Below are 12906 nucleotides of genomic sequence, written 5' to 3'. Positions count from 1 at the left end.
TTGGCAGATTTCTACATTTATTCAAGCTCCAAGCATTTCTCACACAAGAAGGGCATACCTGTACATAGGAGTTTGACTATCTTATACATCTGTAGACATTGCATAATCAGAACCACATGGACAGTAGAAATGATTTAATATGTGTACAGTATTGAGATAATAATTCAGCTGTACTCGATGTGAATGAGAGAGAGAGAGAGGAAGGGAAAGAAATGTACCTCATACCCAGAATATCCACTTGAATAGAAAAATTATGGAAGCAGTTGTCTGAGCTAGAGGGAGTTTACAGCATTTGTTCACAATACATTGTTCCCTTTATTTTCAGTAAGCATAGATTAAAAGAAATAATATAAAGTCTATGTTGTGTGGAAAGGTGTAATGTATGTTGCCTTTGTGTCCATAATGATGCGTAATTCTAGAGTCTCGCCCACACATTGGGTTGAGGTGCCTGCAGGGTTTTAAATCATACAGTACTGCAAGTGTTTCAAAGTATTAAGTATTTTTCCATATACCGGTTCATATTGTTGCTAATTTTAACTTCAAGTTGTATGACAGTGGAAGCCTTGTAATGAATCTTATTTTAATTTTAGTTATCCAATAAACTCATTTACTGAAGTGAAGATAGTCTTATTTAAAATCCTGCTGCACTCTCTCTCTCTCTCTCTGTCAGTTTTCTGTATGAGAAAGTTAATAATGCCTCAGTTGAACTAAATACTTTGCTAGAGCCACTGTAATGCTGTATCTCTCTCTCTCTCTCTCCCAACATAGACACTTCTTCACTCATTATCAGTTATACCACAGTGGTGTGTGTGTGTATATATATATATATATATATATATATATATATATATATATATATATATGTACTTAACTGTATGTGCATACTTACAATTGGAGTATGTTATGTTATATGACTAGTATTAGGTTTGTATGCTTAGAATCATGAGGCCACTTTCGGATAGACTTTTGTAACATGGTAGTTTTGGGTGAACTTTTATATCATCATCCAGGTCCTGAAGGTCTATCTGTATAATGTAAAATATAATGTAGATATAATTTAGAGGTAATGTAATGAATTATATAGGAATACCTTGCCATAGGGACAGGATGAGTGGAGTGAATGAAGGGTGTAGTTATGCCTCCTAATTATAAGGTACTATAAGTATAATTGCAGAGATGATAAGACATAGTGCAGAGAGGAGTGAATTATATTAGAGAAAAGCTTGAATGAATGGCATGGAAGAAGGTTGTGATTTTACATTTGCATAGATGTAAAGGTGATTGAAGTGAGCTCAGAATTAATGTGGAATAAATTGGCTGGGTTGTAGGAATGGTATATGGAAGATAAGTGTGGCAGAGAAAGTAAGGAATATATCATAATGCCTGATGGCAGATGAATAGGGTGGGTTTAGGAGTGGTAGGAGATATGTAGATCAGATATTCTGAGTAAGGTTGATGGGGAAACCCTGTGAGAAGCACTGTTAGGTATTTATCAACAAGCTCATGCTGCCCTTATTGTTGCATTTACTTGCTTGGTTTCGTGCTTATTTAATTGGGGCAGGCTGTTCTACCCTTCAGAATGAACAGATTCTGGCCAAACTTGGACACAATGACCAGCCTATGACCTAGTTGTGTTCACAAGGTTTTGGTTGCTGGGCAACTACTCATTGCCTAGCAACAACCAAAAAAACATTTTTTCTGTACTTTTCATGTTTTGAGTTGTGGAAGCATTATTAATGGGCATAGAAAGCTCTGACTTCTCTAGGCGTAATCTTGAGGTCATTCCCTATCGGAAGTGTGCCATCCATTTTTCTCCTCTCTCCTTTAGTTTTCGAGTGACAGCCCTGCAAAGATTGGCCTCAGTGTCCCTAGCAACCAGTACCATTTTTTTTTTTTTTTTTTTTTTTATGCGAGGAAGAAGGAACCAGAGGCCATGAGCCCGCAGTAACAGTTCCCTCCAAGAGAAAAACAAAATACAATAGAGAGCCAAATTCAAGATCCGATCATTTTGAGATGCCTGGACACACTACGTTTGAAAGACTGGAGATCATAGGCAGCAGGAAATACAGACAGAGGGAGACAGTTCCAGAGCTGACCTGTTGCATAAATGAAAGACTGGGAGTAACGGTTAACTCTTCCATGAGAGAGTTGGACAGAAAAGGGATGAGAGGTTGCTGCCAGACGAGTGCTAAGCGCCCGTCGTAGAGGTGGAGGAATGCAAGCAGACAGTTCAGAGGAGCAGTGACCATTAAAATAGCGATAGAAAAGAGATAAAGATGCAACAGTGCGGCGAAGAGACAGAGGTTGAAGGGAGTCAGTAAGAGGAGGAGAGTTAATGAGACGAAAAGCATTTGACTCTACCCTATTGAGAAGAGCTGTATGTGGGGAGCCTCCCTACACATGAGAGTTGTACTCCACACAGGGGCGGATAAAACCCCTGTATAGAGTCAACAATTGTGCAGGGGTAAAGAAAGAGTGGAGTCGGCTTAGTTATCAAATATGTCCCTCTAGTTCCCCAGCGGCTGGATGGAACTGAATGAAAGTTTGCATGCTTGTAGACATTGAGTGGTACTACAACTTTTATCGTACACGTATGAGCTATGTTGGCCGGGTCAGAGGTCATCAGATGCGAGGAAGGTGAAAATAACGAAAATCACAACTATGCTCATGCGAAATGGTAAGGTTCCGAAGATTATTAAGCCAGGGCCATGATTCTTTGGTGGAATGTTGCACTGGAGTACCTCCATAGAGAAATTACTTTCAGTGTCGAAACTCACTTCCGGTCGCCAGCAGCGCCACCTATAATTTGTACCTCGGGTGGACCAAAGCTTGGTCCGCTTAGAGCTGACCATTGTTGCCTACTGGCTTGTGGCATTTACAGTACAGTCATGGGAAAAGCATATCATTAGGTGAGTAGGGAAAGATTATGGAAGATTTTGTATGCATGTAAGTGTGTTATGGATGGAAAGCTTTTTAATGCTTTATAGAGTTTTTAGAGATGGTAATGGAGCATGTGTAAGTGAAGATGGAGGTCAAAGTGCATGGTGCAGTATCAGTGTTGGAGTAAGACAAGGGTGTGTAATGTCTCCATGGTTGTTCAGGTATTACATCGTTACCATTATGAAAGAAGTAAAAGCCAGAAAGTTGTTGAATGGTGACGGATGAGGTTTTTAAGATTTGACATACAGGTGATGCTGTGATTCTTGGAAATTGTGAACAGAATCTTACATATTGGCTCAGAGAGTGTGACTATCTGAGTGGTTTGCTTTGAAATTAGGTTAAAGTCTCGAATTGAAAACATGCAGGTGAAGTTCCAAAGAACTGTTCTATGTATAATGGAGGTGGTGGGTTGAAGCAAAGAGATGGTAAAAGGAGGGAATTTGATATGACGAAAAGCCTTAGACTCCATCCTATTCAGAACATCATGTAATAGTAAGTCATTCCACATGAGAGCCATGTTCCAGACAAGCAAAGGCTTTGCACGAAGCACTGAGTGATTTTGAAAGAGAAACCCTGTAATCATTTGAAGAACGATAATTCCAACCAAAACTGAGGCATGTGCTGTTCAAGGCAAGAGGGCAGTCTCGTTGAAGATTGTGGCAAATACTGTATTCTTATCCTGAGGTCTTGAGTTTTATATTATATATATATATATATATATATATATATATATATATATGAGCCTCTTTGGTACAGTGGTAGAGTGTGCGTTTTTGTACATGGGAGAACTAGGGTTCGCCCTCCAGGGTAATAAAGTTTGGGAGTGTTTCCCCCCGACAATGTACTGGTTTGGTGGACATTAGGGGTGCTGTGGTTGAACCAGTGTCGCATACTATAAAGTATGCTTGCACCCAGTTGGCTTGTGCAGGCCGATTACACTTGGTTTACAGACTACACACACATCCAAAGCCTCTCCAACACTGCAATCACACATACAAGCACTTCTCACGCTGCGTACAATCTCTGCCAGACAGCCTAAGCCACTTGGTAGAGATACATAGGCTGTATCATCCCCACTTCGGTCGGGATAGGCCAGTCCTGGAGTGGATACTCAAACGGCTGCTGCTGATTATATATATATATATATATATATATATGTATCTGTCTGTCGTTGTATTTATTGCCAGACGTCTTAATCCCTTAAGGTGTAACCACAAACAAATTGCCTCCATGTCGCCCTTTCCCCCACCATTTCACTGCCTTGCTCCTAGCTCACACACCCCTCTGTCTTATACCTCTCCACTCCATCCCTGCATCTCATATATGTAAACAGGCCAGAAGCTAGATGTGCCATACCTTTACTTCTTGATTTTTGTAGTGAAGGTTGTGATGGGTGCTTTCAGAAGTGGGTGCAAAGGTTTATCTATCTATAGCCAAATGCCTTAATCCTGTAAAGGGTGGCCACAAACAAATTGCCTCCATGTTGCCCTGTCCCCTGTCATTTGATACCCTTCCCCCACTCCATCCCTCCATCTCATCCTTGGTCTCCTCCCTCTCCCCTGCTCCACCTCACTCAGATACACTTCCTTCTTAGTCTCACATCTCCATCCTGTCTTCATGGTCAAACCACATTAGTATATTTCTCCTAACTCTTTCTGTCACATCCACAACAACACCACAATGCTCCTTCACTTCTTCATTTGTTATTCTGTCTCCCCATGTAACTCTGCATGTTTCCCTTAAATAACTAATTTTCACTGGTCTCACTCTTGATTTATGATCTTCCAACAAGGTGCAAGTTTTGCTTCCATATGTTTGAGTGGGTATCATAGTACTATCATGCAGTGACTTTTTTTTACTTCCATTCTCACTTCCCTGTTTTCTGTTTCAGTGAACCAGTAACCTTTCTTCCCTGTCGTACTCATTCAAGCACTTCATCCTCTAAACTTCCATCCTCACTCATCACATTACCCAAGCACTTAAATGTACTCACAGTTTCTATTTCCTCGCAATCCAGCCTCATTGTGCATTCAGTGACTTCATTTCCCTCAAAACCTATAACTTTACTCTTCCCAACATTCACTTTTAGATTTTCTAAAGTACTCTCCGAGACTCATTCACCAAGCCATGCAGTTCCCCTTCATCTTCACTTAACAGTACAGTATCATATGCAAACAGCAGAACAGGAAGTTTCCAAATGCTGCCCTCTCTCATTGCGGTTGCACCAGCATCCACAATTGTAACTTGTTTCTCTTTTATAATTCCATCCATATACAAATTGAACAGTCATGGAAACATGACATATCCCTGTTTCAGTCCAACATTCAGGTAAAAAAAGTCACTCAATTCACCATCCTTACACACTGCAGGCTTAGTGCTGTCGTACATACTCTTAACAGCATTCAACAGCTTTCCATGTACTCCACATAACTTTAATATTTTCTGCATTCCTTTGTATCCATTCTGTCATATGCTTTCTTCAAATCCATGAAGGCAGCATGCAACTGCTTTCCCTCCTTTAGACTCATCCGTGAAACATCTTAGGATGAATATCTGATCAACACAACCTCTCTGCTTCCTGAAACCTCTCCGTTCTTCTCCAACTTATTCCTCTGTTATTTCTCTAACTCTGTCAATCAGTATCTTACCATATACTTTCATATTGCATTAAGAAGACAAGTGCCCCTGTGATTACCACACATCTTTCTCCCCTTTTCTTTTGTATAGAGGAATAATTATACCTGACCTCCAGTCCCCCAGGCCTCTGCCTTCCTCCCAGGCCAATCTGCACATCTTCCGTATCCAATCTATTACTGTCTCTTTCACAGTGTTTCAGCATTTCACTACACACTCGATCAATTCCTGGAGCTTTCTCCATTTTGACCTTCTTCATTGCCTCAACCACTTCCATCCTACTGATCTCTTCCTCCCTTCTCATCTCCCTCCTCTTCCCAGCCTTTCCCCAACCACTTATACTTGCATTAGTTTCGTTCTCTTTGTTTTGGCAGTTCCTTAGAGTGTTCTCTCCATCAGCTCACTTTTTCTCCTTTCTCCACCAGCAATCTGCCATCTTTATCTTTCACGCCTTAACCTTCTTTATCATTGTGTCTTACACTCTTAATCTCCTTCCAAATCATATTCCTACATTCCCTTCACTTTACACTCAAATTCCTTCCAAACTCCTCATCCACTCTTACTCTCTCTTACTACTCTCACCACCTCTCTTTTCTCTACATATGACTATATTCTGTCTCTCAACTTCCTCCATACCTCAGCTTTCCATCCACTTACTATATGCTTTCTTCTCTTGTGCCACAGCTTGTCTTGCCTCTTCATTCCACCATGCTGTTCCTTGCACCACCTTTCATCATCTCTTCACTCCACACACTACCTCAAATGCTGCACAGATTTCTTATGTGAATACTTTGCACACATCTTCCACCTCCCCCTATCTGCTCTAAACCATATTTACCCAATCGTTCCTCCACTTCTCTCTTATATTGATTTCCCCCCCCCCCCCCAACCATTCTACCCTCTTTGTATGGACAGGTTCCTCCTGCCCTTCTCCCATTCTTATCATCCATTGCATTTGTACCTTAACTCACCACCACCAAGTGGTGGTCAGAGAGTTCACATCCCCAATCTCTTTATGCTCTCACATCCAGCACATATCTTCTCATTCTCTCATCCACACACGCACATTGTCTTCTGTTCATTCAATTTACCACCCACCCATCTTATCACTCACCGTGTATACCTGTGAATCATTTATGCCTAAAGAGGGTATTGGCAATTACCAATCTCCTCCCCACATTAATGTCCAATAGAGAACTATGATTGTCATCCACTTCGGCGGGCACACCCCACGCACCAACTACTTCATCCATATTCACATTCCCTACTTTTCCATTCATATCTCGAGTTAGAAGCACACACTCACTCCTCTGAAACTTTTCCATGCATGCTACCACATTTGGCCAGAACAATTCTTTCACTCTTCTTGCAAGGTCTTCTGGTGGCACATATACATACACAATCGTCCATGTTTGTACTACTTTCAGTTTTACCCACACAATGCTTGAAGCAACTGATCTATACTGTCTTACATTCTCCTTTCATTTCTTGCACACAGCAGTACATACATCCTCCTTTGCTCTCACATTCTCAACTACTCATGCACATATGCCCAGTCTGTATTCCCATTCTCTCACCTCTTCATTTGGTCTCAGTCAATCCACATATGTCCAATTTTGCATCCTCAAGCACCTGGACAATCTCTCTCTTTCACCTCATCATTCACACCCCTCGTATTCCTTGTAGCACTCCTCAGCATGTCCTTTGTTCGGTCCTTGGTTATCACCTGTAGGTCAGCCCAGGTCCTAGGCATTTTGCTTGTCCTTGTACAGTTGGTAGTTGTTTGTTGGGGAGGGGTACTAACCCTCCCCCAACCCACTTTTTGACACACAGGGAACACTTATGAGTTGGTTATATGGTTACCACCCAGCATATCAAATGAATATGCATGGATAAAATATGATAAACAATTCAGAAGGCCATCAGTAACCAATAGGAAAAATTTGATAAAAGGACAGTTATCTGAGGAACATGATTATTGATGAATTTAGCAGCTGTAGAACCACTGGAAGATAATCTGGAAATGAAGGCACAGATTGAATAATATAAATTATTGTAGAGTAGGTTAGAAATTAAAGAGTGTACATATTTAAAGGCCTTGGATATGCAGTACCTAGCACAGCAGCAAAAATCTTGCCACAATTTCGAAAAAAGGTTGACCAGGAGTCTGAAAAGGAATGGAAGATTATCAGTGGTGGGGTATCCATGGAACCCATACACATGGTCAGAATAAAGATTCGGGTTAGATTCAGACTTTGATTATAAGAGATTAAATTAGCTGGGCAAGAAAGTTTGGAATGACCACTCTTGTTTTCCAGTGTGCAAATCATTGGTCAAGCAACAATTTGTTGTACTAGTAAATTTGTTTCCTGTCATTTGATTTATTTTGTGAGACTCTTGATAGGTCCTCAGCACAAGTGATTAAGTACTGCACTGTTACAAAATTAATAGAAGGGGTAGGGCAGACTGCAAAGAAATAAGCTGCATAGTGAAGGTGTAAGAAAAAGATGTGTGGGATACTGTTGGGTATATTTTTGCATTAAGGTCGTTGATTTTGATCAAGGATTTTAGCTTATCTAGATGGAAGTTTTAATAATAATAATTGGTGGTAGATGGGGGTGCTTACCATCCACTCACTTGATGTAGTGCTTTCCTCTCTTCCTTCCGTCTTTCCTTCCTTCCTCTTCTGTCTTTATTTCCTTCATTCTTTCCTCTTCCCTTTGTCTACAGGTGACTCTGCAGAGAGTGACGAACCAAATGGTTTCCTGTACACTAGGAACCATTTACTATGCTGGGTAGTAACTGTATAACCAAACTATGGCGCTTGGTTGTTTAATGGTTACTTTAGGTGCTTGAATTAGGTTGAGCCTGTGCAGGTTTATATTCAAAGGGTGTTTTGTGTTTATTGCTCAGGTAATGCCACTCAGGGATGAGTGAGGCTGATCACTTTCATCTTAATGTCAGGACCAACTTGCCTAGCCCTGGGCTCGGGCTTCTCATGGGGCAACACAGGATTAGATGATGTATGTATGTATGTACTGTATAAGTAAAAGAAGAATGCATGTTTTTCTCAGTGCATGTCTTGGAGCAATGAAGGATTGAGTGATGGGCGGATGAAAGCATGTTTTTATTCAGAGTTTTATTGAAGAGGATCTGTGTAGACAGTAGTAAATGCATGTTTGTTGATTATTTATTTGAGGGGGGGGGTGTATGATGACTGAAGGGTCAGCAAGAAGAGTACAAGAGTGAAGTTGAAGAGAGGAAGAAAAGTGGAGACCAAGATGGAGTGGAAGAGTACATGAGAGAAACCTGCTTCGATTAGTAGAAGGGAGTAGAGGTGAACAGTATCAGATAGTTAGTTAGTTATTTTTTTTTTTTTTTTTTTTTTTTTTTTTTTTTTTTTTTTCTCGTGGTCACCATGGATGATCATTGGAATTTTTCACCTAACAGTAGAATAATTTGTTTGTTATTAAATCCTGTGTAATGTACATGGCTCATTCCACTGCAGTAGATAAAAGTTTAGGTACTTAACTGAAGAATTGAAATATAATCAATGTCCTTGCTTGGGTCATTCCCATTACTCTGCTAACCTTCTGATTATACGAAGTCTCTCCGGAACTGAATAAACTCATATGACAGCACGGAGGAAAAGAAAAAAACATGAAGGTTACTAGAGACTATTTTTAACCACTTCATGTTGAGAGGTCTCCTCCAGGCTGAATGAAATTTTTTGGCAGTAGCAAACATCACATAGAGATGACCTTCTCATACTGAGTGGGCTGTCAAAGAAATGCATTCAGTGTCATTTTGCTGTAATTACCCAAAATAAAGAGATTGTGTATAATACAGAGCAGGCTTTATATAACAGTAAAGGAAGGGAAAGCAGAGAATTGTTATACAGGCATTCCCAGGTTTACTTGAGATGTCTGTCAGGAAAAGCTTTGCAAGTCAAAATTTACACACTGTAAATTGAATTTAACCTTCCAGTGTGTATGCATATTCAGTGAGCATGATCCAGCATACATTGTCATCATCATCATCATCATCCAATCCAGTGTTTCCCCGTGAGGAGCGTAGGAGCCCAGGGCTAGGCAAGTTGCTCCTGACATTTCGGATGATGGACCAGCCTCACTCATCCCTTAGTGGTATTACTTGAGTAATAAACCCCAACCACTCTGTGGATATAAACCTGTGCCGGGTCAGTCCGATTGGAGTGCCTTAATTACCCACTAAACCACCAGGCATCATAATTTGGTTATATGGTTACCACACAGTGTAGTAAATGGTTTCCTGGTGCACAAGAAACCATTTGACTTGTCACTCAGTGTACAGTAGAGTCACCCATAGACAGAAGGAAGAGGAATGAATGAAGGAAAGAAAGACGGAAGAGAAAGGAAGAGAGGAAAGAGCAGGCATCCAAGAGTAGCATTGCATCAAGTGAGTGGATGGTGATTGCCCCCACCTACCACACCTCGTAATTACCTTGTAAAAATAATCATTTGAAAAAAAAAATCGGAAATTTTAATTTCTGAAAGTCAGGAGTTGTGTAACCCTAGTAGAATCTTTGCTGAAGATAAGAGGGATTTAATTTGCTGAGCAACCCTGGTCTGTCTGGCTGAGGAGGCCCATCAACCGCAGGCAAGCAACTGTCCCTGCAGGGCCGTCTTGTGTAGTAAACCAGTGTTCCCATGCAGCAAACACCACCTTACCGCGTTGAAGTATGGTGAAGTGTGACTGGTTAGTTTTGATGGTGTGATATAAATGTGGAATAGTTAAAAAATTTATAAAAGATTTAACTGGGTCTGATCTTCCTCAGATTGACTGCATTATTGCCCCAGCACTAAAACTGTCTTATGTTAGTTTATGTCATCCTGCTATGTAGTCTAAAGTGGTTTTCATCTGTAAAGGAAGACATTGTAGAGTGTTTACTGAGAGCATGGCCAGAAGTACTCCAGGTGAGGTACATTTGAATGAGGGTTAATGCCCCTCACTCCTTCCCAACAAATTTGTCTCATCCCTATTAAAGATTTTGAAGGGAGTATTCCAACAAAATTATCTCATCCATATCAAAGATTCAGAAGGGATTATAGCCACACTTATCTGTACTTGCCCTCAAGAGAATAAGGAAGCTCCCTGCTACCTCCCTCTCATCCAAAGCAGACACTCTTAACTCTTCATTTCTTTTCATTATGTAATTTTTGAAATTAAAATCATCTATAGATTCACTTAGCTTAGTGGAACATGAATGCCAGTGTTTCATGCCTCTAAATCTCTCTGTCCCCTTGATCACTGGGCCTTACAAACATTGGGCAGTGGAAGCAGTTGGATTTCTGTGTTGATTATTTGAGTGTAACATTTTTTCATTTATCGTCAGTAGCCTGTTTGACATAACTTTCTTTCCTACCACATATGTGTGTGACTGCAGCAACTCATGTATCTTTGACTGTGTATCTTTCTGTCTATACCCAGACACCATAATTCCGTCAGGGGTAGCCAGTTGCCTTTGAGTTGTTTTACGGGGAAGGGCACTAACCCTGCACCAACCCACTTGTTGACACAGGGAACACGTGTAAGTAAGCCACCTGGAAACGAAAGAGTACCGTTGATTAATGAAAATGCCTCCACCAGCTTCTCACCAGTCAGAACATACATATATCTGATACCTGTACTTAATTTATACAGTAACTTCTTTTTTTCTGTTGTTCTTGACTGTCTGCATGTCAGTGCTGTGTCTCCTGTTAGCCTGAGTTGGGTTGACATTATTCGGTGAATAATAAAGGCAGTGAGACCACAAGATGTATAATGATTTTGCTTGCACATTACTGTAAGTGAATTGAACCTAAGATCCTAATATCATCAGCAATTATGGACAAGAAGTCTCGTGGCAACATCGACTAGATAATATATCAGTGTTTTGAAGAAGAGATAAGAATAAAAAAACACCTACATCTGGCATGAAAACAAATCTAATGTACTATAATTTAAGAAAGGGAGGAATATTCATCTGCCAGACTTTTGTGTCCCTCTAATAAATGGGTAAGGTAGGATTCAGAATCAGGAAAATGTAAAAGCAAGAGAAAGACAGTCCTTGTTGGAAATTTGCAGGAAAATCCTGCTGCATTTCTTAAGAGAATAGAAAGAATTTTTCATTATGCATAAGAAGTATTGTCACTGGCTGATTGTGTGAGTAGGGTAAATGTTCCCTTTAAGATAGTATTATGCTTCTTAGAGAGGTACTTGGTCTCTAATTACATGTGAAAACTGTACATCATGTACTTTGTAATACAGTAAAATCTCGGTATAACGGACTTCAAAGTACCAGAATTTGCTTTTATCGGACTCGAGGAGCTGATGCGACTAAATTCTTATATATTGGAAAAAGACTGATAAAGCCAGAAGCGGTCCGGACTGCTAGGCCAGTGTACAGTACAGTACTGCAATGATAGTGAAAACAGTTTAAAAACTGTTGGTGCAATCTGGACCAATGTCTGATATATCAGAAAAAGTCCGGGTTAGCAGGGGAAATCTGGATGTTGCTTTTATCAGAAATTTGCTTTTTTCAGAATGGCTTGGACCCCAATTAATCTGTTATAGTGAGGTTTTACTGTATGTGGTTGGAGATTAAACAAGTTTTCAAAGTAAGTTGTTGATGTCAGGAGCCAGTGTTGATGATGGTTAAAGGGGCATTAGTCTCGCCCACCAGTGTATGTTGATTTTCAGCACTGTCCCCATACTTAAGAGACAGAATGATCTGTAAACCAACATTAACTATTTTACTTCTCTGCAGCCCTATCATAGACCGGATGGAGGTGGACGATTCACATTGCCGAAGTGATAGTGTAAGCAGCGGCCGGTGGCATTCAGCGACGCGGCAGAATATCTATCACAATGGTTACCATGACCCCACCTCAGCCCCCCACCCAGTTGTCACACCTGGCAGAACCATCACAATGTCACTGAAGAGGTTACTAAGGGACCACGAGGAGCTGTATGAGCTATAGTGCTGGTCCAGTTACCAGGTGGGGAGGGAATGGAGAGAAATGCTTGTGGATTGATAAAGGGTAAGGAAAATGGTGTAAAGAACAGTTTGACAGTATTAAGTGGAGGAGCGCATTGACGGAAAGGTGAAAATCTAAGGGAATGAATGAAGAACTTAAAAGAGTAAGGAAATAGTGAGAAGGGAGAAATGAAGATAGAATGAAGAATGAGTAAGGAAATAGTGAAAAGGGAGAACTGAAGATAGAATGAGGAATGTACCATGAAATTAGCAGAAGAGGTGAACAGAAAGTTAATAGTTTTAATAATTTGCAATGGTGGGGGTGAGGAATATTT

General features: G+C 40.5%; 1 protein-coding gene across 1 annotated transcript in view; it reads left to right on the top strand.

Moving 5' to 3' along the window:
• Window positions 1-12598, top strand: part of LOC145401404 (uncharacterized) — a 47728-nt gene extending 35130 nt beyond the window's left edge. The window contains exon 5 of the mRNA XM_080273742.1: window positions 12362-12598. Coding sequence (XP_080129868.1) covers window positions 12362-12575 — 214 coding nt within the window. The 3' untranslated portion in view covers window positions 12576-12598. The remainder of the gene's footprint in view (window positions 1-12361) is intronic.
• The last annotated feature ends 308 nt before the right edge of the window (window positions 12599-12906 follow it).

This window comes from Coenobita brevimanus, chromosome 55, assembly GCF_032717465.1.
Source record: "Coenobita brevimanus isolate Jiangsu-jjx chromosome 55, ASM3271746v2, whole genome shotgun sequence".
Lineage (NCBI taxonomy): Eukaryota > Metazoa > Arthropoda > Malacostraca > Decapoda > Coenobitidae > Coenobita > Coenobita brevimanus.
This window is presented reverse-complemented; position numbering and strand designations above follow the sequence as displayed.